The sequence below is a fragment of the Rhea pennata genome, chromosome 1, assembly GCF_028389875.1.
Source record: "Rhea pennata isolate bPtePen1 chromosome 1, bPtePen1.pri, whole genome shotgun sequence".
Taxonomy (NCBI): domain Eukaryota; kingdom Metazoa; phylum Chordata; class Aves; order Rheiformes; family Rheidae; genus Rhea; species Rhea pennata.
The window spans coordinates 126,167,913-126,195,386 of record NC_084663.1 but is presented as its reverse complement, the minus strand read 5'-3'; the positions used below and the strand labels follow the sequence as shown (position 1 = coordinate 126,195,386).

Genomic DNA, 27,474 nt, shown 5'->3' with positions numbered 1-27,474 from the left:
TAACTGTTTCTCTTATCTCTCTCTTGTATCTGATTCATATAACACAGATTAGTGACTGATAATATAATTAATTGTTAGCCTGACTGATAACCAAATATTTTCAACAGCTCTGTATCTGAGATGACATAAAAATAAATATGTAGAAATATATGAAATATTTAAACTTACTGATTTAAAATATTTGGAATTTTAAAATGACTCTACTAATTCTATCCAAACATTACCCATCCTTACCATCTTTGATTTATTGTTCTAATTATTTACTTTTTATTGCATTTAGCTGTTCTTTCATCTGAGAATCCCTCAAATTAGCTCAGCCTCAGATTTTACCTGTACACAAGAATGCGAATTTCTTTTAAAGAGAGAAGGAAACATGAATAATTAAGATATGAAACTTCTTCAGCATATCACAAAGAGGTTGAAGCAAGACCAGAAGTAAAAAAAAAAAAAAAAAAAGTAAAAAACTAGTATAATCTATTTATGCACGAATATAAACTGTTATCTGAAACACAGGTTACAGTTCATGAGGAAAAGCAGTAATCTCTTGGAAGTTCAATGTACTGCTGCATGGAGGGATTCAACGTAGGATGCAACATTGTCCAAGGAAACAGCAAGTATTTAAATCTCAACCCATGCCTTTGGGAAAGGGATCACATTATTTCTCCAAACATAGGTCCACAATGGGAGAAAATGAGTTCAAAATGGGATAGATCCACACAGAGAGGTTTTATTTCAATCAAATGAAATAAATATCTGACAGCTGCTTATAGCAAATTCTCCAAAGCCATCCTTTAACTGGAAGAAAGAACTATTGTAATTCACAGAGAACATTTCAGAATTCAATGCCAAAACTATGTTTAGGACTGAATATTCTATTAGGAAGAAAAGAAAAACAAAATTACTGAAGATAGTGTTCAATGTCTCTTTTTATCAACAGTAACTACATTTTATTGTTTAGATGTGAATGTCTGGTAATAAATTAGGAAAGCTGAAAGGAAAAGAGATCTAAGAGAGTCAAAAGTCATGATAATTAAATCTAATTCACTTCTGTGCCAATAACTTAAACATAACAGGTATAACCGCCCAGATGATCATTATAGTTTTGATCCACTATATTTCTTAGCTCCTTCTTCAAATATCAATTGACGAAATGACTAGTAATATCACTTGTCAAATTTTACTGTAATGCATGAAGACGTGCTAATATACCAAAAAGATAAAATATATAAACACTTCATGTTTTATATTTTCAGTCTGACATAATGCTATGCAATTATCGGGCAAATCATTAAATAGGTATGATCCTCTTTATTGGTGTTCTTAGTATCCCCTTTAAGAACATTTGGCCTTGCTGCCCCAGCATACTTTACTGTTTAGTTTTTGAAGGCCAGCAATGCGCTAATCACAATCTTAATAGCTTACATCTATTTTCCTCATTCAGCTCAAGTGCTACCTTCTTGGCTCTGTTTTAAGCTCTTATTACAACATCCTGTCCTCTCTGTCTGTAGAGGACAACATTCCCTACAACACTCTCTTTTCTCATTTTACACCAGTTTGCACACACAAATCAGTTTTAGTTTATGTGTTCCCAGCATCGTCTGTGCTACTTTGGAAGATGCAGCTTTCCATTGACTAGTTCTTTGATCTCTGCAAAATTACACAGAAGTCTGAAACCGGCTCTGTGAAACAAAGGAAGGAAAACACGTCCTTCGTTCCTTCTCCAAACTATTTCATCATAATAGTTATTCCCCAATGCAAACAATAATTCCACATACACAGTAAACATGAGTTAAACATAGTAATCAGTGGTCAATAATGAATGTTCTAACTTATCAATCTCGATGAAAATGTGCAAGCCAATTCCCTCCATACAATTCTCAGTTCTTGAAATGACAAAAACATTAGACAACAAGATGGAAAGGCTTTTGTGACAGACGATAAATAAGTAATATACATAATAATAACAACAGGCTATTTTCTTAGTAGAAAATGATCTCTATGTAAATATGAGTTTAGAAAATAAAATGTTTCCAGGTATTTGTTGAAGCTTCCTTCAGGCTAAATTGATAAAATCCTTATCTACAGGTCTTGCAAGTGCCGTAACTGCCATGACTCAGGTATTCTTATATGCCTTATCTTACATTAGCATTTTATCAATCTCCCTAAACATTTACCTAGTTATCTTGTTGATTCTTAAAATCTCCTGAACCTTCTCATACAACTGATTTACATACAATACCTGCTTCTAATTCCTCCTAAATAATAATGGCAATGAACACCATAGTCCTTTTCAAAACCATTCCACAAAGCACTCTAGGAAAATATATATGTATATCTATACTCTAGCTTGCTTTTTTTTCCTCCCTCCAGATTGATTTGTTTTTGTCCTTAAGCTACAAAATCTCTGTAATACTTATCTGTATATGCCTTTAACACTTGATACTGTTTAGTGTCCTAAATTCACTATCTAATACAAAATTTATTTCAATATGTTTTGGAAAAAAAGCTCTCTTGTATTGTTTTCTGAAGGCATAGAAATTTTTTTTTCCTAGTTTACTTACAGGCTGCTTTGGATCAGTCTCAGGCGAAAAATTGCTAGGATTGCTGTTAACAATTTCCAGTTCCAGAGTTTCACATGTAGGATTAAACAGACGTATGTATAGACGAACCCACCTGGAAAAAAAAATAAATGCATATGCAATGACTACTAATTACAAAGGTTATTCCATTGCAGTCTATTATTAATCATTTATTTTCTTTTTTGAAAAATGAACACTTTTGAAAATAAGAATTATATTTCATTGCATTTATCACTTTACCACAAATATGGGCACATATTTAATAGTATTAATTATTATTAACTGAAAATCCATTTCATTTTGTAAAATTGTTGCATTGTTCATTACTGCACAAAAAATCATTATATTGCACACACAGATTCTGTATTTTAAAGAGTAACATGGGCTGTCCTAGAACAAAGCTTGAAGTACGCTCATTCTGTTAATTTTACGCTTTAAATCAGGTAGCACCATCTTACAGGTTGTCCTTCTATATCTTCTAATTAATGTTAATAAACAAACACAAAATGCCTTCAATAGGAAACATAATTTTCCAGAGAGGTCAGGAGGCTCCCCAAAATACCTCTGATCTGATCAAAATAATGTATTATTTGCTTCTAACACAGACATATGACCATAAATCACATTCTGTTTATAACACCAAGGGACATACAAAAAAGATTCAAGGTGAATCAGTGAAAATAGTAAATAAGAAATTTTGAAAAATGAGATACATATATTGGTTTTGCAGTAATTTGTCTACCTAATGGATATCCTCTCTGTTCAAAGCTGTGGCAGGTCAACTGCCAGATTGCTCCACGTATCTATTCACTGGGATAAATGACTCAGGTTATCATACCCAAATCAGTAAAGAAAAAAAATGCAAAAAGGAACTGTAAGAAGAGGAGGCATTTCAGTCAAGTGTTAGGACTGTGACTTCACTCCTAACTTCTCGCGTGCAGGCGGGCTGCTACTGACATACATAATGATGTGCTGGTTTCAGCGGGATTCTTCACAACTTCAAGAGCAACATCTCCAACAACTGAGCGGCAGATTTTTTTTTTTTCCTAGCACTTTCAAAGCATTTTATCAATAAGGTACTCAACAGAGAGAACAGAACTAGTGGAAACTTTCACAAAATCTTCCCGTTTGCTTGACAATATCCATTCTTCCCATTTGATTACCATCTCCAGCCTTCGGTTCTTTGTCTGGCCTTCCTCATACATGCCTCTTCATTTGCCAAAGTCATGTCCGAATGAATGAAATTTCTGTAAGCAGCCTATTTGACTACTATAGGTTCTTCAGGAGATCAAAATCCACTAAGAGCTGCTCTCACCCCACACAGATTGATTGCACTTTCTGTGGTGGTTGTGCTAGAAAAAGTTGTTGCATACCACAATAAAATCAAGGCCTTTGAGACCATAATCTGACTGACTGGCATCTTCAATGACTCTCCTCCACAACCCATAACAAGATGGATGTGTGAAGATGAAGGAGAAAAATCAAGCAGAAGAGATCCTTTCATAACATCGTACACTAAAGAATTTATGCTAAATCTAAACGGACACAACCAAAAAAAAAAACAGATATGAATGCAAAAAACTCAGAATGTCAGGTTGCCTGAAGCAGGATTCAAAGATAACTGCTAGAATTTGTTCCTTGCTTCTTCCAGAATTGCTTAGAAATTGATAGTAAGGTTCATAACTCCTGGCCCCTAATCCAGTTCCAAGTGATGTCAAGAATACTAAATCTTAAATTTTCCAAATTGATTACAAAGAATGCAGTGAGCATACAATGAAAAATCATTATATTTAGGACATTAAGTAAGATTCATACATATGACAACATTCAAGAAAAAAAAGTTAGTCTCCTAAAGAACTAGAAAGCTTCACCAGCCAGAAGGGCTTCAAATATTTTATGGTATTTGTAATCCAATTCTCTAAGTAGGTGGAAAAAAGTACACCCATTCAGGGGAAAAAAAAAAAAAAGATTTTTTTTAAACAGTATATAGAATATCTAGTTTCATTTAAACTAAGTATTTCACATCTCAAGTTATACTTAATGAAGCCAATTTATTTGGATTATCTTATCAGTTCCCAGTTTACTCTTCATTATATTTTCAGTAGGTAGAGCAATTCTCAGTAATCTGACTGTACCATCAACACCATTGTCCAAAATTTTCCTCCACAGAAAATCCACATCCTTGTTGCTTGGGGTCCCCAAGTCTGGCAGGTTAGCATTCTGCTCTTGGCAGTGAACAACAACATTTTCCTTTCCTCAAGATTGCAAAGAGAGATGCAGAAGAGCTCAGGAATGCAAGTATATCCCAATCAGTTGCAACTGTTGATCTTCTAGAGAGAGCATGATATTTTTCCCTCTTCCTATCATTTCCTATTTTATATCTCATTTTGTTCCAGGCTGTTCCTCTCTTCACCTTTTTGTTTTCCCAGAATGTGTTATGATAATGAAAAAAAACCTGAAACTCCACAAAAGCCCTTTGCTGTCTGAACTCCTGACATCTTTTGCTGTTTCAGATAGGATGACGATATGCACACCCACTCTTTACTTTCATGAGGGAGTTTCACAGGAAAAGGGCACAGGAAGAGCTTACTAAATTCCAAAAATGGCAGTGTTAAAGAAGAAAAACAACTTTAAGCAAGTCGGTGGTGTTCTCCAACCTGCAACATTTCGAAAGGACCGAACACAATTATGATGCATTTTTAGGAGTAAAAAGATCCATGAAACTGATATAAGGACCATGATCACATTACTTAAGTTATACAAGACTGAAGGAAGATCCTTTGCAAATAGCAGAAAGCATTTAGATGTAAGTGCCCAGTGTGTCAGTGTAGAACATGTGGCTTCATTTACAGCTGTATGTATTACAATACATAAATTTCAATAGCATCTCTTTTCTAACTGTTGTATTAAAACAGTGCTGCAGTGCACTGTTTACGATAAAAAATAATAAAAACATGTCTTGCACTAAATAGTTGTGTGTTTGCAATTTATTTACACACAGTTTAAAACTAGGATATTAAGATTTTTGTCACGTGCAATATGGTCTTAAAACAGGCTAAAGACGACTTCTTTTTAAAGCATCTGGCTCTAGAAAACATTCTAATCCCTTAGTAATTAGAAAAGGATTTCAAATGCTTCCTACCATTTCTTACAAAATTTACTGATTGCACACAGGGTTTGGAGGACATGGATAAAATTTTGGACAGCACTTCAAGGAAAGGACAATATGCAGATGATACAACAGAAAGTTCTAGTGAAAGGAAATTATTGAAAGAATTAATTTAACAAAAATAGGAAACTATGAAACCAAGAATATGAGAGAGATGAAGGAAACAAGAAAGATACATATCAGATTTTTATATTGTTATATATGTATCTATATTTGTATATATCTATATATACACACACAGATATATATTCATATATATTATATGAAAAGATTATCACTAATTTTTTTCCATACATTATTGCTATTGCTGCTGTCATTAATAATTAAAATAAACAGTACTGCTCCATTCTTCCTCTCCTATCTGCAAAGGGTAGATGTAGAGGAGTTAATATGCATAATAATAAATATGCAGAGGAATTGCAAGAACATACAACCAATTGAAAAGAATTCTCCTTTGAAAAAATAAAATTTGAAATTCAATGAATTTGAGATAAATTTTTTGACAGGTAAGTGTTGTACTTAATGGAACTAATTCTTTCCAACCTACATTTTTATTTGCAGTAGAAAAGTATGACTTGCCAATCTTAGGCAGACCACTTTTGCATATAGTTCACACACAGTGCATACTAGAGAAAAATGCTGAATGTCAAATAGTCTGGATGAAAAGGTTTAAAGTTATTTCTTATACCTAACAGTGTCAGCCTGCATATTAAGAGAAAAATTATGTTTCTTATTCCAGTTAGCATAGAACTTTAAATCAAAAAACAGGAGATGGACAGCCCTACTGATTTTATCGTATTAAAACATAGTAACAGAGTCATTACCAGTTAGGCCTGGTCTGAGCATCATATATTAGCATTAGATTAACTGAAAACTGAAATTTCTATAACTCATCATCTTCATCAAAATAATTTAAAATGCTTAAACTCACTGGAATACATAAAGTTATTAAAATATTGACATACAGTCATTTTTTGATTTCATTCATCTCACATATCTACTCACAAAAATTTAACCAGATAACATTTTATGTTGTATTCTCTAATAATGTTTTTCCCTTTGACTGTAATGTATATGAATTATAAGATTTAGTCAAAGATAAGATAGACAGGGGTAAGTGAAATTTAGCATTCAGAAGAGCAGTGTGTCCACAGAATCTACTACAAACACAGCCAATAGGTGGAACAGCACTACTGGAGTTCTGGTACTCTGGTACTGTAAATCTGATCCTAAAATTGTCTTTGTCATAAAAATCATGAATAAAATTATGCCATAGGAATGCAAGGTGAAATTTCATTAAAGGAAATGAGCAAGGGCTGGGGTGGGGGTCATTTCTCCATCTGCTCTAAGCAGCAATCCGTTTTCTGAGCACATTCAGGGTTCCAGCCATGCCCACTCCCCAGAATCTGCAGGACAGAAGATGTATTACTTTGTCATTGCTCTAGAAGTGAAAAAAAAAATGATATAGGTATTTATAAAGCAGGCCTGTTGAGAATATCCCTGGTTCAGAAAGAATAAAGAGACAGAAAGTTAAACAAATCTATAGAACACTGTATTTTAGATATTTGTGATTTCACTCTGTTGTATTTTTAGAGTTATTTCTATATAAAGACTTCAGAGCAAGTCTATATACAGACTATAGTTCTGTTTGTTCTTCTGCAAGGATAATTTTACCTATCAACTTACATATGTATGAAAACTACCTATGTATGAAAACACTATAATACATATACAGCATAGTATTATACATAGACTCTTCTGGCTTTCTGAAAAAAACTTTTTTTGTTGTTTTCAATGAAGCATTGAAAACAGTGACCAAGTTAAGCATGATGTGCTATGTACTTACTTTCCAAGTTCACATTCTATTTCAGGTAGAGTAGTTGGCAAAGGTTTCTCTACAATCAACTTCAGAGCATACCAAAACTCTCCAACCATCTCTGACAGGAATATGACACTAAAGATAGAAATATAAGCTCTATATGACAGCTGTTGTACAGAAAGTTAAAAAATGCAGAGACTAGAATTCAGGAAAAAAAAGTAATAAGTTTAATACAGTGAATTCTTTAATTAGCTACCAGCTTTCCCATAACAGTTCTTGTTGGTATCTTAATTCAGTTACCAAAGCTAATAATATTTACAATTATTGAGGCAAGAAAATGTCCTCTTCATCTTTCTTAACCTTTTAGAATAGAAACTATTTTTTTTTCAAAAATTGAACTCCAAAAACCATTTCCATTGTCAACTTACAAGAGTAAGCTTTATTTTCATTTTAACATCACAGTATTTTCTTTCTAGTTATTTTGAGCTCAAAAGACAGAGTAATAGAAATAGCATTCACAGATTTTAAAAAGGAAAACTTTTCCATATCTAGTGATGAAAACTGAGGAATAGATATATACAGATTTATATGAGCATGACAAATAGATATGTTTCAAAGAACTACTCAATATACTCTTTTGATATAAAACCAATCTTGTCATGACTGAAAATTGTTTGCTGGCAGGTGAGGTATGTATAGAAATAAATTCCTGTGACATTCTAACACATTCCATCCTCTTACAGATTTTTTTTCCTAGTTCTTGGTTTTGAGTATCAAAATCAGAATTAGAAGTTATAGCAAAACACAATAAACATATTAAAACTGTTTAAGATATATTAAATACACAGGGCAAATCCATGCCCCACTAAAGACCAGCTCTTTTTCTAAATGACAGGAAACTATGTCCACTTCATGATCTTATGTCTCCAGACTACCATAGAGTACTACCAATGAACAAGCTATAAAGTGAGCATAAACTAGATCAGGAAAGAATCATCCAATTGCAAAGGTGCACAAACACTTTTGCAGGACTCTTCCTCCCCACTGCTCCCAGAGTAAGTGAAACTGAGCATGGCTATAGAAAAAAGATAAAAGCTTGAATGTACCTGGATATACCTCTGTCCAGTTGTAGTTGTAGTTCTTGGGAGTTTTTGCAATTTAAGGTAGCTATGAGACAGCTTTCTACTACAGTATACCAAAGTGTATGGAAGATGTACAATTTACTTTATGTCATCTTTGTATATATTACTCCAAAACCTACCCTGTCAATCAGCTGAGATCCAGCCCATATTTTTCCAGTGAAAAGGAACCTTTATCTTACTATGCACTTGAAAAATACTCTATCAGGAATATTCTCTGATAGGAAAAAAAGAAGTATGAGCTCATTCTGAGCTTCAGAATGCATTATTTCTACATCATTCCTCAGAAAAAGAATATTTACTAGAGTGGCAACAGCAGTCTTTCCTATACAGCTGCATTACCTGAAAGCTGTATTGTGCAAGGATACCTGCCATTATTCCAGTCTTGGGAAAAATGAATACAAACAAACTGAACAAAAACTTTGAAATACATAGATTTGGGCTTTGCAAATACTGGGTCTCAGAACGCAGGTCATCTGTCTCTCTTTCCTCGTTGTCCATCTCTCCCCACCACCCCCAGAAATCAAAAACAAAGGAAAAAAAAAAAGCTGCCAAACAATTTATACCATTGGAAAATGAGGAATTGTTTTTTTCAGTCAGCACTTCAACTAAATAATGCTGTATTAACAAAGTTCAGGAAAGCAAGTTTTGCTATTCTGCATTCTTCAGCTGATTGCCAAACTGGTTCAGTTAGGAACTACAATCAGCAACAGTAACTTTGAAAGTAAGACCAAGAGGTCATTTGTCTTTTCATTCCTAATTATCATACTGCATACTGTCTTTTGGATTTTCAGTTTAACATTTTGAATTTAAAACTTCTCCATATCCACTAAGTAGATCATTTCTAATTAATGAAAGTTTCTGAAGCTAAATGGATTTCTGTGAAGATTGTTAAAGGGTTCTTGGTTTGTTTTTATTGTTGGTTATGCTATAGTTTAGTTCCTTCTCTGCAGAAAAATGAAATTAGGTTATTTCCTTTATAGAACTTACAAAACGTACAATTCATTTAAACTTTTGAGAGGGAACTTCTAAATAAATATCTAACGCATTGTTCACTGAAGTCTAGTGAGCTAGAATTTAGTTATTGTTGAATTCTAGTTCATTTTTCTATTGCTTATCAGTAAAAGATTCTTTTCCCCCTCCCAGAGAAAGGCTGCAGTCTGGGGTACAATGTATTTAAAGTTAGAAATATTTTTAATTCCCTTTATTACCTTTGTTTTCTTTTTTTTTAAGATGATATCTAGATATCTAGATCAAGTGACCAAGGGTTTAATTAAAATACTTTATTTATTAGTACAGGAGTCGCAAACACAAGTATGAAGACATTGCAACTCACCTTCCATCTGAAGTGCCAACAACAGCTGGGGAAAACTTCATTCGATACAGAACTGTTTGTTTTGGCCTAAGAATGAAAGCTTTTTTTCCATAGAGCGAATGATTCTCTAGCACTACGCTCAGTTGGAGAAATTTATCTGTAGGGTTAGTGATGGGAATATCAATTGCAGTAGTATCCTAGAAATACAAAATGAATTATGAGCCATTACATGTAAAAAGATCTTTGTTAAAGAAGCACAAGATGCTCACAACATGATTTGTACTTATGAGAACACAGGCTACAACTTAGTTTGTTACACGAACTGACCCAAAATAGAGTAGTTGCAACACGAGACAATTAAACCAGTTTTCCAAATGTAAACTCTTTAATTCTAGAAATAAGGAAAAATTCAAGTCTTCCTGGCCAGTCAGCACTCTAACAAGTTACTTTGCCTGCCAAGGTTTGGCTGAGACCTGCCAACCACTGTCTTGTGGGTAGATGTGCTGCAATTCCTCCAAGCCATTTCTCACTAGCCAAGAAGAACTAGTTGAAAATATCCCTTTTGCAAGCAGGTAGAAAATTACAGGCTGATTTTTGCAAGATTCCTGCCTCTTAGTTTTTAATTACCCCGTAATACTTTGTATTAAAAAAACAACAGCAACACAATAAACATTCCTTCTGTGGTTCCTTTTTGCCATTTATTTTCCTTAATAGTCATCTCCTTATCTTTCTGCTTAAAGTCTATCAGAACTTCAGGTGATGGGCATTTTTTCTTTAATATCTGTAAAACACACAGTACTTCCTAGGCATTATTAAAGAATCACATCAAATTCCAATTACTGTAATAAAAAGGAGCCAAACTAAGGCCTGACTTGATAAATATGCATACTTTATAGTGGAGCACCTTCAAGACGAGCAGCAGCTGAGCAGAGGCATCCTCCACACAGCTGCTACATTCTTCAGCTGCTCTTGAAATATTGCTGTACTTCAGCAGTGTTCAGTGACCTCATTCTTCATTGCATAGTACAGAATAGCATAAATCCAGTCTTACATACTCTTACATGTGTAAGTATCTACATATTTTTTGGAACTAAACACTTTCAATCAGATAGGAAAGGATATATTAATGAAGGAAGTCCACCATAACAACTGAGGATGCATACCTGCTGTTTAAAATACATATGTTCTATTCATATATGTTTATATATACATAACATGTATATATATATATATTTTTTTTAAGCATAGGATGATTTGATTCTCATGGCAAAATTTTCCCTGAAGCCTGAACAAACCTTTTTTTTTTTAAGTACAGTCATTACGATTGTAGTGCAGTACAATAGAAAACAGAGATAAAATATATATTAAAATTAATAATACACTAAAAATTTAACTTGAAATACTTTAAAATCTCCAGAAAAGCCACCTCACACAATGATTTGAGCTTGCTTACTATTTAGTTGATTCCTATGCATTTACATTTATAGAAAATGACCACTGGAACATACTTTAAAACATTTAATATACTACCGATGGCAGGATTACACCAACAATTTAAATTATTCAAGTGCATTGTACCAGTAGGATGGGATTTAAATTTGCAATAAAATATTTCAAAGCTCAGATCAATAGTTTTACTAGTGTAAACAAATTTTTAAATCTATTTCCCATTTTATTACCAACAGCTTCATACCAAAGCACTATAAAATACCTGCATGCTGTGTTGCATACATTAGCTTCATGTAAAGTGGTGTTCATTTGCCAGTATTAAGACTGGGATTATGTATTTCCCTGGAATCTCCCAGGAAATTTCCCTGGAATTAATAAAAACGCTTCAAACAGTTGATATAGCAAGGATGGTCATGAAAGCAGATGTATGTGTACCTACAGAATACATCTATCTATTATACAGTTCTAGGCCTTAATAGATTCTTCCAAATCCTTGTTATGGAGGCATAGTACTAGGATAAACCAAAAAATGCTCATGTAATTTCCAAAAATATTATTTTTCATGAAAAGACCTTTTTTTTTTCAGAAGAGAGCCAAAGGAGCAATATCATAGGCAAGTCCTAAACACATTTCCAGCAGTAAATTTAGAAGCACATTTCAGTATTGTGGTTTTCATAAACATTTTGAGAGCAGAAAAATGTAAAAGTTGAAAAAAAGAAGAAAATTAGTCTTATTCTTCAACCAAACTGCTCCATGTATCAGGACAGTCAGTGTCCAGGATAGAGCCATTCTGGTGCAGTATGTTCTTTTTTTATTCCTTGAGAACTTGTGATCCACTTCTTGTGCACTGCAGGTCAAGTAACATAATCTAACATAGTATGAAATAAAATAAAATGAAAAGTAAATATGGGATAACATTCATTCGCTGTGGAATATGAAAAAAATTGAGCAGTTACACTTTTCTCTACCCCAATAGCCCAAGTCCATGTATAGGTGTAATGCTCTATTATCAACATTTTGCTTCACAAGATGCTTACCAGCATCAATCAGTCTTTTGCAACATTAGCTTTTAGCTGAAATATTTTCCTGACATATTTCATACCAAACATTTTCTCACTCCTCCATTTTCTACACCCTTCTTTTAGCAACTGTACTTAAAGGATGTAATATACAGCAAAGCATGTATACAGCATGTAAAATAATATGAAATTTTACATCTTGTGAATGTAAATACTGCACTGAACTATGAACTAAAGCTTCCCTAACTATGATAAGGTAGCCTACAGGAAGATGGACATATTCTGCAATTTATATGCCTAGTCATCTCTGGCTTTGAACTTCAGCAATGACTGTAGTCTAATCATCACCAAGTGTCAATAAAAGCACTATCTGGTCAAAGTTTCTAAGAGATTAAGAATATTTCTTAATGTTTTAGAAAAACTGCTTTCAATTAAAACCCAGCTTAATTAAGGAGATGACATGAATTCCCCATTTGTTTGCAGTGTTTCCAGTCAATGGACTTAGGGCAAAAAGTTATTTACTTGCTCCTGAGTTTGCTAAGCTATCACTATAGCAGTAAATTTTCACAGTCAAGTAATCATTAAGAATGTTATTTTGATAGACTTGGGGAGATAATGTATCAAAAATTCTTCACTTTGTAGGTATCTGTAAAAATTATTATTCTTTTAGACTGACAAGTAAAAACTGCCTTCTTTGTCTTGGTGTGCTTGATGCCAAGCAGGAATGTTGCTGACTCAAAAAATCAAACCTGCGATGGTGGTGATATTACTGAAAAATAGCTATTGGCCATATCCTGTTCCCAAAATGATCAGTTATCAATGTCACTATCAGTGTCAATATGGGGAAAAGGGGAGAGTTAAGCTGAAGTTTCCTTTTGTGTCCTTTCAACCTTGTTTTAACATTTCATTACTCATTTTCCTTCCTTCAACAAAAGAAGCTTAAGTAAGTGGCGCAGCAAATGCAAACACAGATGACAGTTTTAGGGCTGTGCTGAACACAATTCAGCTCAATTTGGTCAAATCAGTTGCAGAAATCAGAGCTGGCTCTAAAATTGCTGGTGAAACAAGCCTCCAACATACACTTCTCCTAAACACTGCTCCCTCCCACCCTTCTGATCCAGTTCCAAATTGCCAACACTCAACTGGATATTTCTCATGGAAGTCCTTTCAGCTTCCTATTGAGTCCTAGGACGCTGGCTGATGCAAAATCATACAAAGTTGACAGAAAGTACAACCTTTCAGCGTTTCTCTTTTAGAAAGATTATGCAAACACTGAGTACAGCTAAGTCTGTTAAATCAGATTGTTCCCACGCAGTTTACATTTTAATGGAGCAGATCTTCACCAAGAAAACGTGCTGAGGGGAGAACAATCCTCAGTTATATTTCTCCCCATCTTAAACAAGGCTGAACCATCTTCCTCACTATAAAAGTCCACCTTTTTTTTTCTTTCTGTGATGTAAACTGATTTACAGCATAACCTTTCCTTTTCATGCAGGGGAACCCAAACCAACTGTGCTTCATCTTAATACCATATTTTCCCATTCTACTTGGCATATTTTGCCCTAAAAGAGAACAGCTTACAGAAAGGCACCAGCTGTTCATCAACAGTTAAGTCTTTATCAGAACTTAAGCTACTTGAAGTCTAGGATTAACCACTGTAAGCAAATTACATTCTTTTTTAAACTTGCCTGGTAAGGGATCCATTCTTACTACCGCTATGGTACAAGAAACAGTAACGAAGAAAAACCAATGCACAGGACATCTAATAACAGGGGATAATAGTGTAAGGAGCTTCAGGTGTAGATTTACATGTTTTTATATGAAAAAATCACGCTACATTAATTTTTTATCTGCATCATGCACAAGTGCCCAAGTAAAAAACCGTCTAAAACAGAATACACAGAGATCTTTAGTTCATAAGTTATTACAATAATCCTAAACTCATAGACTCTAATATTCTATGCTGTCACCACTTAATAGGGACCAGACACAGCAGTGAGCAAAGTGGAAAAACTATGTGTTACAATAGATGACTGCTAAAAATGGCTTCCTGAAACCGGAGGAAAGGAGGACACTGCAAGCGTATATTCTGTGAGTGTCAAGCTATCTATTATGTCTTCAGCTCCACCAGAAGAAATCATTCATGTCGAGAAACCCAAACCAAAGTGATGTTATAGTAGTTCGTAACACATATAGGATAAGTACCTATCCAGACTTCCACATATTGCAACTTTTGCCCATCTGTTCAAAGTTTCCATTTGGTATGGATGAATAAAAGGAGTGGTAGAAAAGACTTGAAGGGAATTACAAGAGAAATGCTACATTAACATAATTATATAAAAAAAAAAAACTGACAAGGAATGTGGGATAAAGACTCTTTCAAAGTCAAATTAAGATCTCGAATTCCTGTAACTGAGAAAGTGACAATTATGCTCATATCCTACTGAATATTCTTCTGCATTTGAAATCAAGGCCACTTTTGTGTCCATGTAGATTGAAACTCAATAATCATTCATCTTTCTGAGGCCACAAACAGATTTCTCTTTTACATCCAGCAGTGTTAGAAGAAGAAATTGTAATTACAGGCATTTGTCACCAACTTCTATACTCAGTTTGGCACTTTCCGTGACCAACTTAGTTAGCCTAAGCCACCATATAATGTAACCTGGCTTATTTTAGCTGAAACAGGTTAGAGAGCACTACCACAAATGCATAGTGGGAGGACAACCTTTTCCATCAGCATATCTGAACTAGAAGAAGATATCTGCCATTGCATTAATGTAACAAAAGACCAAATTCAGCTTCAGATGATTTTACACGACAATCGTTTACATCTACTCTGTCAACAGGATTTTTGGAAAGCATGACTCAGCAACTGATAGACTTCTGTACATCTCCTATCCATCACTGTCACAGGTCACCCTGCTGTGCAGACACATGTAATATATGAGATGTAGAATAGAATGCCAGTGATGGAAACCATAATTTGAATCAGATCAATAGATGCATTTACAATCACTTGTTCTATGGGACTATTTTGAATGACTTCAATAAATCCAGGCTGCATCTCTCAGAAACAAATTATTCTCTTTTTTTTCCAGAATTTTCTACCTACCTCACAGACTAGGTCATATTCATAATGCCAGAAAAAAATATCACCCTCTTCAGCTTACTTCAGGCCAGTATCACTCAACAGAAGCACTACAAAGCACAGCATTTGTAAACTGGAAATACTATATTTTAGGAACAATACACTCTTAGTAAAAGTCAAAAGAGCTGTTAGCGACTACTGTATTTCCAGAAAGTCAATAATGCCTCAAGAAAAGACAAGTTATAAACATAGAGGTTTTTGCCCAAAATCAGCCCTCACAATAGTGACAATCACCAGTTGTAATTAGCCTTTCTTTCTGGGAAGTCAAGGAGATGTAAAAGGTTAGGATGCTTTCAGATTCCTAATAGCTTCTAATATACCATGCACATAATCTGGCAGATAATTAACAAAAAACATCTTTTTACAATCTTATTTCTCAGATTGAGATTAAACCTAACAGAGATCTTTGTGAATGGCAATCAGATACATATTTAACAAATCCTTATCACTTTCTTATTGATCAGAGTGCACAATTGCCCATGTATTTTAGATATATATAGAACTACAAAGTTCAGTTCCTGAGCTAATTGTATCTACCCATATAATACTACAGCAAGTACATAGCAGCAATTATTTTCTGCTGGCCACAGCAACTTGCTGCAAGTGCTCTATGAAGTTGCACTCATGCCATAGGTTCCTAATTTCAATAGATTTGAACAGCCTTTGGAAGGCTTGGTGGGCACTGATGATTGCTACACATTTATAATGCAGCAGTGACTGAAACATAAGAGAATTACTTTTAGAAACTTATTCTATTAACATTTAAGTTAGTCAGCTTATTAGATGTTGAAACTGGTACGTGTAACATGGGCACACTGTCCTGGATTGAAAACTTCACGTGACAAAACTAGGAAGCTCCCCTTCGCATGAAACTACTTATATGACTGAGACTACATCAGTGAGATGCTGAGATATCAGCTGTCTCAGGACTGATCAGGAAAAGGAACTGACAAACACTTTCCATATTCCAGTGCCTCCAAGAAAAGTTAATTTGAAGAGCTACTTGGCAAAAATAAGCTTACAACCACTTATCAGAACCTAATGGTGTTGTGGTAGAATAGCAATAATGATTAATTATTAAAATACTCTGACTATCCTTAATGACTCCCGTTACACGTGTGGAAGCTCCTACTCCCATTCAGGCTAGCATGAGATAACTGAAAGTACTTCTTTATTTTTTTAAACTATATTCAACTCTGTTAATACTAAATTTTATTGACAGTTTATGACAATACTAATGAGAGACTCCTGAGAGTGTCTCAGGCACTCCATCTACCACCAAGGTGCTCAATCAGTGAAAGTAAAATATTGTTTGTCTTAAATCTTGCACCTATAGTAATTCTCTTATTCTAAGCCTAGAAAGAGAATTTAAAATTATTAAGCAAACATGCTTCCATGCAATTTAAAAGACTGATACCATAACCTACCAATGGCATGACACATACAGATATACATATACATGTATACATATATATATACATGCCCTAGATAATTCTAAGGCAAAACTGAAATTGTCACATTTTCTACTGAGCATAACCTTTTCTCCTGAATTCTCCAAGAACAGAAAGTGACAGTATTAGTCCCTATTGATAGGTAAAATGCCTCAGATAAACAAGTCCTCTCCAAAAGTCTATAAATTTTTTCCTAAATCCTTTTTTTTTTTGGGGGGGGGGGGGGCATATCTCTGCAGTTTCCAGAGTCACAAGGTAACTTTATTGTAATGCAATCAGATTTTTTTAATGTTCAAAACTTTTCTGAAAGTGGAAATATCTAGAAATCTGAAGGAATGGTTTCTATAGAAATTAACAATTTAGTTCTATAGTCTTAAAATGTCTGAAAAGATCAGACAATCTTTAAAAAAAAGAGAAAATTTCCTAATTACCAGTTGTTACTCCAAACAAAGCTAAATCCTTACAGGCTTCTCATATTTAATATTTTACTTGCAAAAACAAATGCTACATTATTGTGTTCCATATGCGATATATTAGAAGTTTTCAGTGACTAGATTAGCAATTTGTCCCATACATTCCCTTATTATTATCAGAATAATTTCTCTTAAAAGATAATGTAAGTTTACTCTACCACAATTAATGTTTGCTAATAATACTAAAATATGTATTATTAATAACCAATATCACCTACCAGTACTTCTGAAAGAGCTAAAATCAGCATAGTCTAAACCAAGCCACACACTGCATTTTTCTGGGTCTCCCTGTGCAGTCCAACCAGTTCTGCTGTCACACAGAATACCCTGTTTCCCTCTTTACGGGGCAATATGGGCAGGATATGGGAAAAAGAATGTCCTTCTCAGAGAACCATGGATTTGCACTTAAGAATATAAAAGGCACAGTCCTGTAATTGCAGATCTCTCTGTATTCCTGGGTGCTCAGTTTTGAATACATGGAAGATCATCTTGCCAGGAAAGGACTAGTAAGACAGTCCCCTGAAATACTTTTTTTGATGTATCCATTTATCTGGACACGAACATTACCTACTCCTATGTCTCCTACAGAGTAAAAGCTCCCCTCCTGACATTTCAAGTTTAAAACTTAGGCAAATTTTAATAAAGTTGTACTTCTGATTTGTTTTTTTCATCCTGCAGTCATCATCTACTATGTACAGACTGCTGCATTCACTTGTTTAGAGGTTGCCAAAAATGAGGAGGTTTGAAAGTTGGAAAGAGTTGGAATCAGTAATGGAAGCGCCTTGCTTATTCTTGGTTTTGCATTGAAAACACTTTTTTTTTAAAGTTTGCAGACTACGACAGTGATCTTTTAAAACAATCCTTATAGAGTGCAGAAGCAGTGTATGAGTGGCAGAAATTTAGGCACCGTTACAAAAGGCAGGAGAGGCAGAAGTCTTTCACCTCAGCAAGAAGTGTCCTAGCGGGGGCAGTATGTGTTTGGAGCGACAATACCAACGCTTTTGAGTACTTACGTGGCTTCCAGGGAACAGAGAGAGAGAGAGAGAGAGAAGAAGAGGGACAGGAAGAGTGACAGAGACAGACATTTAACAGCAAATAGTATACAAATCTATTCCCAGACCATCTCTGCACATACATACAAACCAAACTCAATCCCTTCCAAGCACATAGTTTTATTAAAACAGAAACTGATCTCTCAGTGTTCAGAACAGACCCTCTAGCTTCGCTCCTGCTGTATGGATCCCTACTTGCAGCATGCTCTCAGGACAGCCAGTTCTGTTTTTAAGATATATGGATGGATTAGAAAGTCTCTTCCCTCAGTGAACCAGCAATACACATTTAGACTTTTCTCCATGAAAAAGACAACTGTTAAAGGGTCGATTTCTCTGAAGCAATAACTGCCAGCATTTCGCGCACTTTACAACAACGTCCGATTGCACTGACTTGCTGACCTCTACACACCATCCAAATAAATCCACAGGAATATTTTGCAATCAAAATAATTGTTCAGCTTAGAGTCCTTTTTTCTAAATAGTCTATCAGTCTGAATTTATCAGCCTGAATTCAACCTCTGTATTACTGTTCCTCTGTAGGAAATCCACAGTAAACACCAATGTAAAATACAGTATCTGAAATACATTGTGTTTTATTGTAAATTGTTACAATGCTGTCAATGGTTAAAGATACTTGATCATTATCAGTCAGTAAAAAATAAAAAAATATGGGTGCTTTCTCTGCATTATGACCAGGGACACTGCAAATGTACAAACTCATAATAATTGGAATTAATTTGGAATTATTGAATTAATAATTATGAATAAGGAACATTCACGAGTATATTGTAACTCATTTGAAAGCCTCCCACTTTCTGAGATACCTCCTTCGACCTGTTAAAATTCTTTATAGAGTATCCCTTCTAAATGACAGAGAAATATATAAATGAATAGTTAGTACACACTATAGCTTCTCATGTGAACTGAATGGCATTAATTCATACTCCATATTTGTCTTTGTAAATAACTTTAGTTGGAATCTGTGCAATAAAAATATGTGTTGCAGGGAACCAACTGCACGACTCTTAGGTAACTCATACAGCTAGCTCTAGACAGCTTCTTGTTGAATAGGTGGAAAATCTTCACAGGAACAGAATTATAAAGATAGCTTCTTGCTTTTCACAAGGAGAGCAGTGAGTTCACACTACTCTGAAAAATCACAGAGGGGAAAACCAGTAGCAACTGGTTTTCTATTAATTTTTCTGGCAAGTCACAAGAAGTGTCAGGACAAGCTCTGAGGTTGTGCTTCTGCAAACAAATTCTCAGGTTATCACTTACAAGAGTGTCCAAACACAGTCTGAAAATCTATACCTGAGATAACCACATTTTTAGAGAAAAATCTCATCTCATTGTTCTCTCTGAGGTAAGAAACCCAGAGTATATTCAACTACATTTTCTCTTGAACAAAAAGCCTAGTACAAGTTCCACTGATCAGAAATATCAGGAAAATCTTTAATAGTCACTAAAGAGGTATATCCATGAAACAGATCAAATATTAAGTTTTCCTGTCAATTACATTGCTTTAATACCCAATTCAGTAAGGTTTGTCATCTTTGTTCCAAATACAATCAGGGAGCAAAATTAAAAGACAAGAACTTTCTCTGTGGATTCGCACTGTTTAACGGTTGAGCAAAAAAACACTCGTTTTGATGTGTAAACTAGAGGGCTAGTAATAGCAGCTATGTATTAAGTGACATAGTCATTTAATTATACAAGGCTATTCTCTTTCTCCATTTAACAGTTATTTTTCATAATACGGCCACTCATCTAGCTAAGATGAAGCATCTTTCTAATTACTTGGTTTAGGTCTAACCTTGCATTTTTGCTCAACAGTGGTAGTAGATGGCTCAACTGTCATTTTATGATCCACATTAGCTCCCTGCTGTTATATCGTAGAACTGATTAATGTGTGCAGAGGGAAGAGAGTAGGGGGTTAGTAGCTACTATATATTTATCAAAGATTTTCATTCAAATTCTTATAATTCTAATAATTTATCCTCCTTTTGGTAATTACTTATTTTATGGGCTCTGCAAAGATGCTCTGGTTTGATTTATTTGCCAAACTGCTTTTATTTACAGTGATTAATAATTACAGCATTCCCAAATTTCTTTTTCTTCCACAAGACATGTTGCCATGGATCTTTCACAGAATATTATTTTTTATGCTACTGATTGTTATGAAAGTATATGCTAAAATCAATCTTGGGGTATGGTTCATTACTTCAGGTTACTCAGTTTTCAAGAATATGATCCAAGCGTCAGCCACGTATAACAATATTCTGATTACAGTTTTCCTTAGAATTTATGAAAAATAAATGTAGTACAGCTACAAAGTCTTGTTCTTCAACTGCCACATTACATAATTACAAAATATATTCCTAATTCTTTTTATTGTTAATTAAGTAATAAATAATGACCTAAAATTAATTTAGTCTGTGGTCTCTAGGAGCCACAAATAGAAAAAAAAAAAAAAAAAAAAAAAAAAAAAAGAATGGCAGAAATATAATTTAGAACTATTTTCAAAGTAAAATACACGTTAAAATGTACACTTCTGCATCTTGTACCATGTCTACTGCTGCATGTTTGTTTTCTTTGCCTTTGAGATTCAGTAGACTGCCATAGGCTACTCTAGATGAGACAAACTGAAATAAGAATTCATAAATTCTTTTTTGAAGGAGAAAAGGAAGAAATTCTTGGCCAGCTGATGATCACAGTGGGTGCTTCTTCTTTTTTTCCCTGAACTAGCTTTTAGCTAACTTATTTTAACTGATTTGACAATCTTCGTCAGGATGAAATGCTTTCTGAAATTTGTGTTTGTAGAATGGGAGACCACAACTGAAAAGTCTCCAGCATCAATCTTCCTGATGTCTTGCAGAACAAAACAGAACTTTGAGGGACTTTTCAAAACAACAGAATAGGTAATGAGGCACAAGGGACATCACAAATCTGAAATTTCCCTACTAGAATTATTTCGAGCTCGGCACTACGCAATTGGTTATGCAAGTAGCACAATCAACACAGCTTTTAATGACTGCAGGGAAATTTAGAAACTTATGTTCTGTATGGATCAGCAGTGCCAATTCCCAGCACAAGTTCTCAGGCCAGATTGACAGGTTCAGGACACTGACAAGCCACACGTATCTAGAATTTAGACTGACTGCTTTCACAATGGCATTTGACAAAAAAATAGAGTTTGAAGCTGAGTAGTGACTGATGAAGTTGTAAGGTAAGGTGGAGGCAGCATTAGGATAGACGAGGTTAATCCACTTTCAGAGATACTTGATAACACCTCCTCTGAAAAATGTCTTTAATTATCTAAGTACTCATAAGAGTTCCCCTGTTTACCAAGCTTTAACAATCAAGGGCAGGAATCCTTCAGAGCTAGAACATCTCCTTACAACCTTTCCAGGCTTCTATTATACCAGCTGATCCAATTTCTATTAATATACCTGGGGGTTAGAAAATAAACCTAGAGCTGGCTAATCTCCCTCCATTTCAGTGAAGCTGTCCTCGTTTCTGGAGTGGTAATGAGTGGATTTCAGAGTGTTCAGGGCCTGGATTAGAAAGGGTATCTAAGTAATGAAGCTAAATGGCTCGCAACATGAATCATCGCTACTCTTTATAATCTGGCTGATGTTAGCATTGAACGAATATATTGTCTTGTTTCTCTCAGAGCTGCAGTATATTGTTGTAGTCAAGACATTAGTTATTCATGCAAATTAAAAAATTACCGCTATTGTCAAAAGACACAAACTACACACAGCTGACAGTAAAACAGGATTTATCAAAATCACTAGGTATAGAAGTAGGAAGATGAGATATTTGTGTTTGATAAAAGACTGTACAATGTATTTAAGTGGTTATCATATAATTCTTAAAGATCAGTTGCTGGATGAAATACAACAGGATTCTTGGTGAATCCTCATCTATATAATCAGATAGTTACAATCATATAGTTGCAATATAGTTACTTTTGACTAGAGAAACTAGTTTCTCTCAATATTTTGGGCTATTTTGTGGACACTCTCAAGTCTATAATATATGAAAAATGAATCACTCAATGAAAATGCAAGATGCATTTAAACTACATAGTAATTCATTGAAAACTTCTAGCTTCTTGAAGATTTTGTATCTAAGCTCATGCTTCTTTGCAGTTCTGTACATGTAACTATTACTGCTATTATGAACAGTGTATAATAATCTATGTCTCAGGGAAGTAAGTCAAATTAATTAGCATTTTTATAGGAATTCAGAGCTGAATTCCTAGTTATTTAGAAGACAGTCAAAGTGATTAGGACATGGAAGACCTAGAGCATACATAAAGGGAAAGTAAACTACCTGTGTTCTACAAATCCAAGGAATGAAACAGTTCTAGCTAAACTAGATCCTCCTATGTAGTGTAGGATCCCACTCACTGCTTAATCTCACTGTTCTCTTTTTAATAATAAGAATACAGATAGGAATAAGATAGGGCTCTATCTGTAAAGCCTATGACACCACAGTTTATTTCTCCCTTCCATCCTTTGCACTAGGCAATACACTTCAGCTGTTGACCTCTAGAATCCTCATTCTCATGCCAGGAAATGTTCATATTAATTCTTACAGTTTCCTGCATTTTAAGCAGATAAACTCTATTTTCAATTCTGTGAATGTTTGCCAGGCACTCACTGGGCAGGGGAAAAGTAAGAACCTTGTGCCAGAGGTTCTTTTCTTCATCGGAGGAGATGCTATTCTCTTACTCAACAAATTAAATTCTTCTTCTTCTGCTCCAAAAAGAGAAAGATCTCTTATTTAAATATTTTACAGTCATATAGCTTTACAATTCGACATTTGCTGCAATACTTCCTAACAGCAATTTCAGGTTAGGAATAATACAGCTTGCTTGTTTCGTGAGAGTGGAATAGACAACGTGGTCTTCCTAATGCCACTTCTACAAATTCATTTCTTATGGTTGGTACGTTCAGACACTGGCATCAAGGAAGTATGTCTTAGTTTGGTTTTTGATATAAGGGACTGTTGTGCTATGAATCACTTTAAAAGGTCAATGGGATTTAGCAACTCTTGTTACTTATCATCTAACATTTTTAAATGTCATCGATAGAAAACTAATCCTTTAATGTCTCACGGGACTTTTTAAAGAAGTAAATTTCTAATGTTAAGATATCTGTCAATTATCTCATCATCGTTTTTACTTATGACAACTGGTAAGAAACAGAAAAGGCCAACTTGTGGAACTAAATGTTAAAAGCTTGATTTTGATAGCCACACTTCAAAGCTCATCAAGAAAAGCAGTTAGAGAAGAAGCAGCGTTAAAATCCAATTGCTTTTCTACTTTTCCACACTTGGTTGATAAATTTCTCTTTCTTTTCAGTTTTGGAGAAATACTACAGTAGTGAGATATGAAGCTCCAAGTGGTAAATGTAAATAAGGTGGCTACCTCACCATACTCTTCATTATGGAAGAGAGAGAAGGGGTATTATAGAATTCTATAAAATCATGAAAAGCATGAAGAGAGTGGTAGGGATTGATTGTAAACACATGAAACTCAAAACCAAAGGCAATTATGGATGCTAAAAGTATACATCAACCTGGTATACCAGGCAGCTAAGAAAAAAAATTGAATTGAAAACTTTTAAAGGCAGTGAAAGTGCCCTATTAAGCATACACAGTCTTGCTTTCTCCCTTGTCATCCATTTCTGACCATCACTGGATATAGATCACTGAGTTAAACAGACATTGTTCTGAGTGGCTCTTATGGAATTCTTTATAGGCTCTGCCCAGAATTTTCAGAGTCCAGTGGACTTTTGTACCCAAATTACATTGAAATTTAATCTGTTTGTTTGATGCCAATCTCCTCTAACCGACTTTAAAAAAGCTGTATGCAAAAAATTTAAAGGGAAAATAACTGAGGTCTTACCCTTTTCCAGCCTAGAAGACAAAAACTGAGACTGTGATCATTCAGTGTTATTCAGAAATTATATGAAGGTCTGAACTTAGAAGACTATTTGTTACCTACTGTCTAGACTACGAAGATATGTCCACCTCCCTGTGGCAAGCACTCTGCTTCATAATATTCCTATTCATTTTAGACTGATTTGAAATGTAATCTGAAATCATATACTGAACTGTCTAGGTGGGGAAAAAAAGCAGGGGGAGGAGATAAAAATGAGAAATAAACCTGTCTTGAAGATGATCAATTAAAAACTGACAAAACAGATTTTTCATTTTTTTTCCTTGTTTAGAAATGCAAGTATGTGAAGTTACTGTAAAGAGATTTAAAATCGATATTTGACTCTACTATTTGCAAAACAGTGGCATCGTGCATCTTTCAAACATAGGAAACACCCTGAGTGCTGATGATTTGGCAAAAATGCTGAAAAGTGACAGTGGTTCACTGTCCCCAAAAGTGTGCCAGTATTAAACAGTATATTAGCACGAGGAAGGAACAAATTTTGTTTTCCCATTTTCTTGGTAATAAAAATAAACAAACATACATAAGAAGAAAAAGATAAATGCACTTCTATTACTCAAACACTGTATTGACCTTTAAAGGATTAAATTGTACCATGCAAGCTGCAGAGTGCACTCTAGTGGCCATATGCATAACAAAAAAATTAACCGTGTTTTCAATTTAGAGACAGACATGTTTGTAGAGAGAGGAATTATTAGGTTCATACAATAAAAAAAGTTTTAGAAAACTATATATATATATATATGTATATATGGCTCTTATGGACTATATATATATATTTGAAATATATATATATTTCAAAGTTTAAAAGCCACTTTCTTCAATTTATGGGTCAAATTTTGAGTTACTGAAATATTTAATTGATCCATCCCACACAAACCCATGCTATTTACTGTGTATGGTGAAAAGCAAGGACAACAAAATACGATTTGCGTCTAAACAAAAGCTATCATTTTAATAGAACTACGTCTGGGACAAGGTAAAAGCCAGATCTACCTTTCATACGTGGGTGAATCAGTCAGAAAGGTAATTTATCGTATTTTATAGTGTTACTGCTGCCAGCAAACATGCACAACACATATTAAAAGATTAATTATAAGGAAACATTATATTTTATTATTTGGAATTATCCTGCTATTGCAAAATACATTTTGTAGACATGAAAGACATTTTATTTGTTCCAAATATTTAGCCTTAGCACAGTTTATTGCCTTTTAATATTTTAATGGATTTTAATTGTATGAGAAAAGCCAATTTTCCATTTTTTTCCTTTTTTTTGGGGGGGGGGCTTTCACTGGAGGGAGGAAGATAAAAGTAGGTAGTGGCAAATTTCTGCATACTAAAAATGACATTTTCCTCCAGCTGCAGAATCTCCTTCAAGCATTCTATTGAAACAAGGATTTTTTTTATTGATATATACTGATTAAACTCATTGAAAAGAGATTATGGTTTAAAATAATGACTTGCAATATTACACACTAACTTAATGTATTTCTTTCCACTAAATAACCCAAGCAAAATCTAATTTATTGGCCAGTCACAAGTCTAAATGTTTTCAGTAGTGACAAGCCAAAAGAGTTTTAGAAAAAAACTAGAGCAGCATGTTTCTGATCCATGTAACTTTTCAGCTTTCACCCTGAATTTTAGGTTGAGAGAAAAAACAAATCCAAGTGATACGCAACTAATGACATTTCTATGCACAGTATTGTCTCACCAATGTAAAAGTGTAAATTAAATTATTTTCATTAAAAACCCTGGTCAAACCAAATTATCTCTAAATTTTTCAGATACATTTTTGATCTGCAGATACATTTTGAGACTGAAACATAAATTTTGCACCTCAAGGATGGTAAGATGTAACATTAACAGTATAAACCAAAGGTAATTGTCACTGGAAAATCCTGTGCCCTTCTGATTCTCGACCAAAAATCTAGTCAGTATCTATGCAGAATTATTACCTATTATAAGAAAGATACCCGAAAAAACATGCCACTTAGAAAATCCTGAGCAAACTAGAAGGGATATGTGACACAACGCCTGTTGAAATGGTAGTTCTGGTTCTGGGGGGCAGTGCATAGACAAGTTTGAAATTACATTTTTGCTATTTTTACCCAGTGAAAGCAGAAGACAGTATCTTTATCCTGTCTCTAAGACCTAAGTGGCTGTCTACTGAGTGCTAGTGAGGCTGCCACGCAGGCCTACCTGTTTCCTCGAAATTCCCTGCGGTGTTCAATAGAGAATTTCTTTTGCAACGTCAGCTGATGACTGGCTGCATCGAGACATCCATATTAGTCAGAATATCAACAGAGTAACTGAACATTGCAAGTTCATTCTCAATACTCATTTAAGAAGTACAAAAGCCTGAATCAGACCGAAGCGTTTCCAAACTTTGAACAGGAAATGGGAATCTGTAAGCAAAGATTATATTCACCTAAATCTTGCTAATGTCCCAGGCACCTGCAGTGCTCAGGTGACATACGTCCAAGTGATCCCACACCGCACATTCTTGCAAGCTGTCAGCCAGCCTAACCGCACCTGGTTCTCCTCCTCCTCTGAAACGTGGTAGTCACTGGGGGCACCCCATTAAGAGGCACAAGGCCTTACCCCACACCTCCATCAGTTTAGAACTCTGGGGCATCAAACTTACCTCTGCTGAAGCCAATTTTGGATGCTTCAGCGATGCACACTGCATCTCATCACTTGTCTTAAGAGGAGAAAAACACTTCTGGCATGCTGAGTTTGCCTTGCATTTGACTGTGAGATGCAAATATATCCACAAATGCAGAATTTCAAGCGTTACTGGCATCTGAAGGGAAATGTTGCTAATCCTGTTCCTTCTACAGGCCAGGAAGGAAGACAACAGATTCCAAGGTCAAAAAGAGATCAA

General features: G+C 34.7%; 1 protein-coding gene across 1 annotated transcript in view; it reads right to left on the bottom strand.

Annotated features, from left to right (window-relative positions):
* Positions 1–27,474, bottom strand: part of CFAP47 (cilia and flagella associated protein 47) — a 362,418-nt gene that overhangs the window by 89,849 nt on the left and 245,095 nt on the right. Inside the window, exons 53-55 of the mRNA XM_062577000.1 lie at positions 10,043–10,218; positions 7,595–7,702; positions 2,562–2,673 (exon numbers count right to left, since the gene is read on the bottom strand). Of these exons, the coding sequence (XP_062432984.1) occupies positions 2,562–2,673; positions 7,595–7,702; positions 10,043–10,218 (396 nt within the window). The remainder of the gene's footprint in view (positions 1–2,561; positions 2,674–7,594; positions 7,703–10,042; positions 10,219–27,474) is intronic.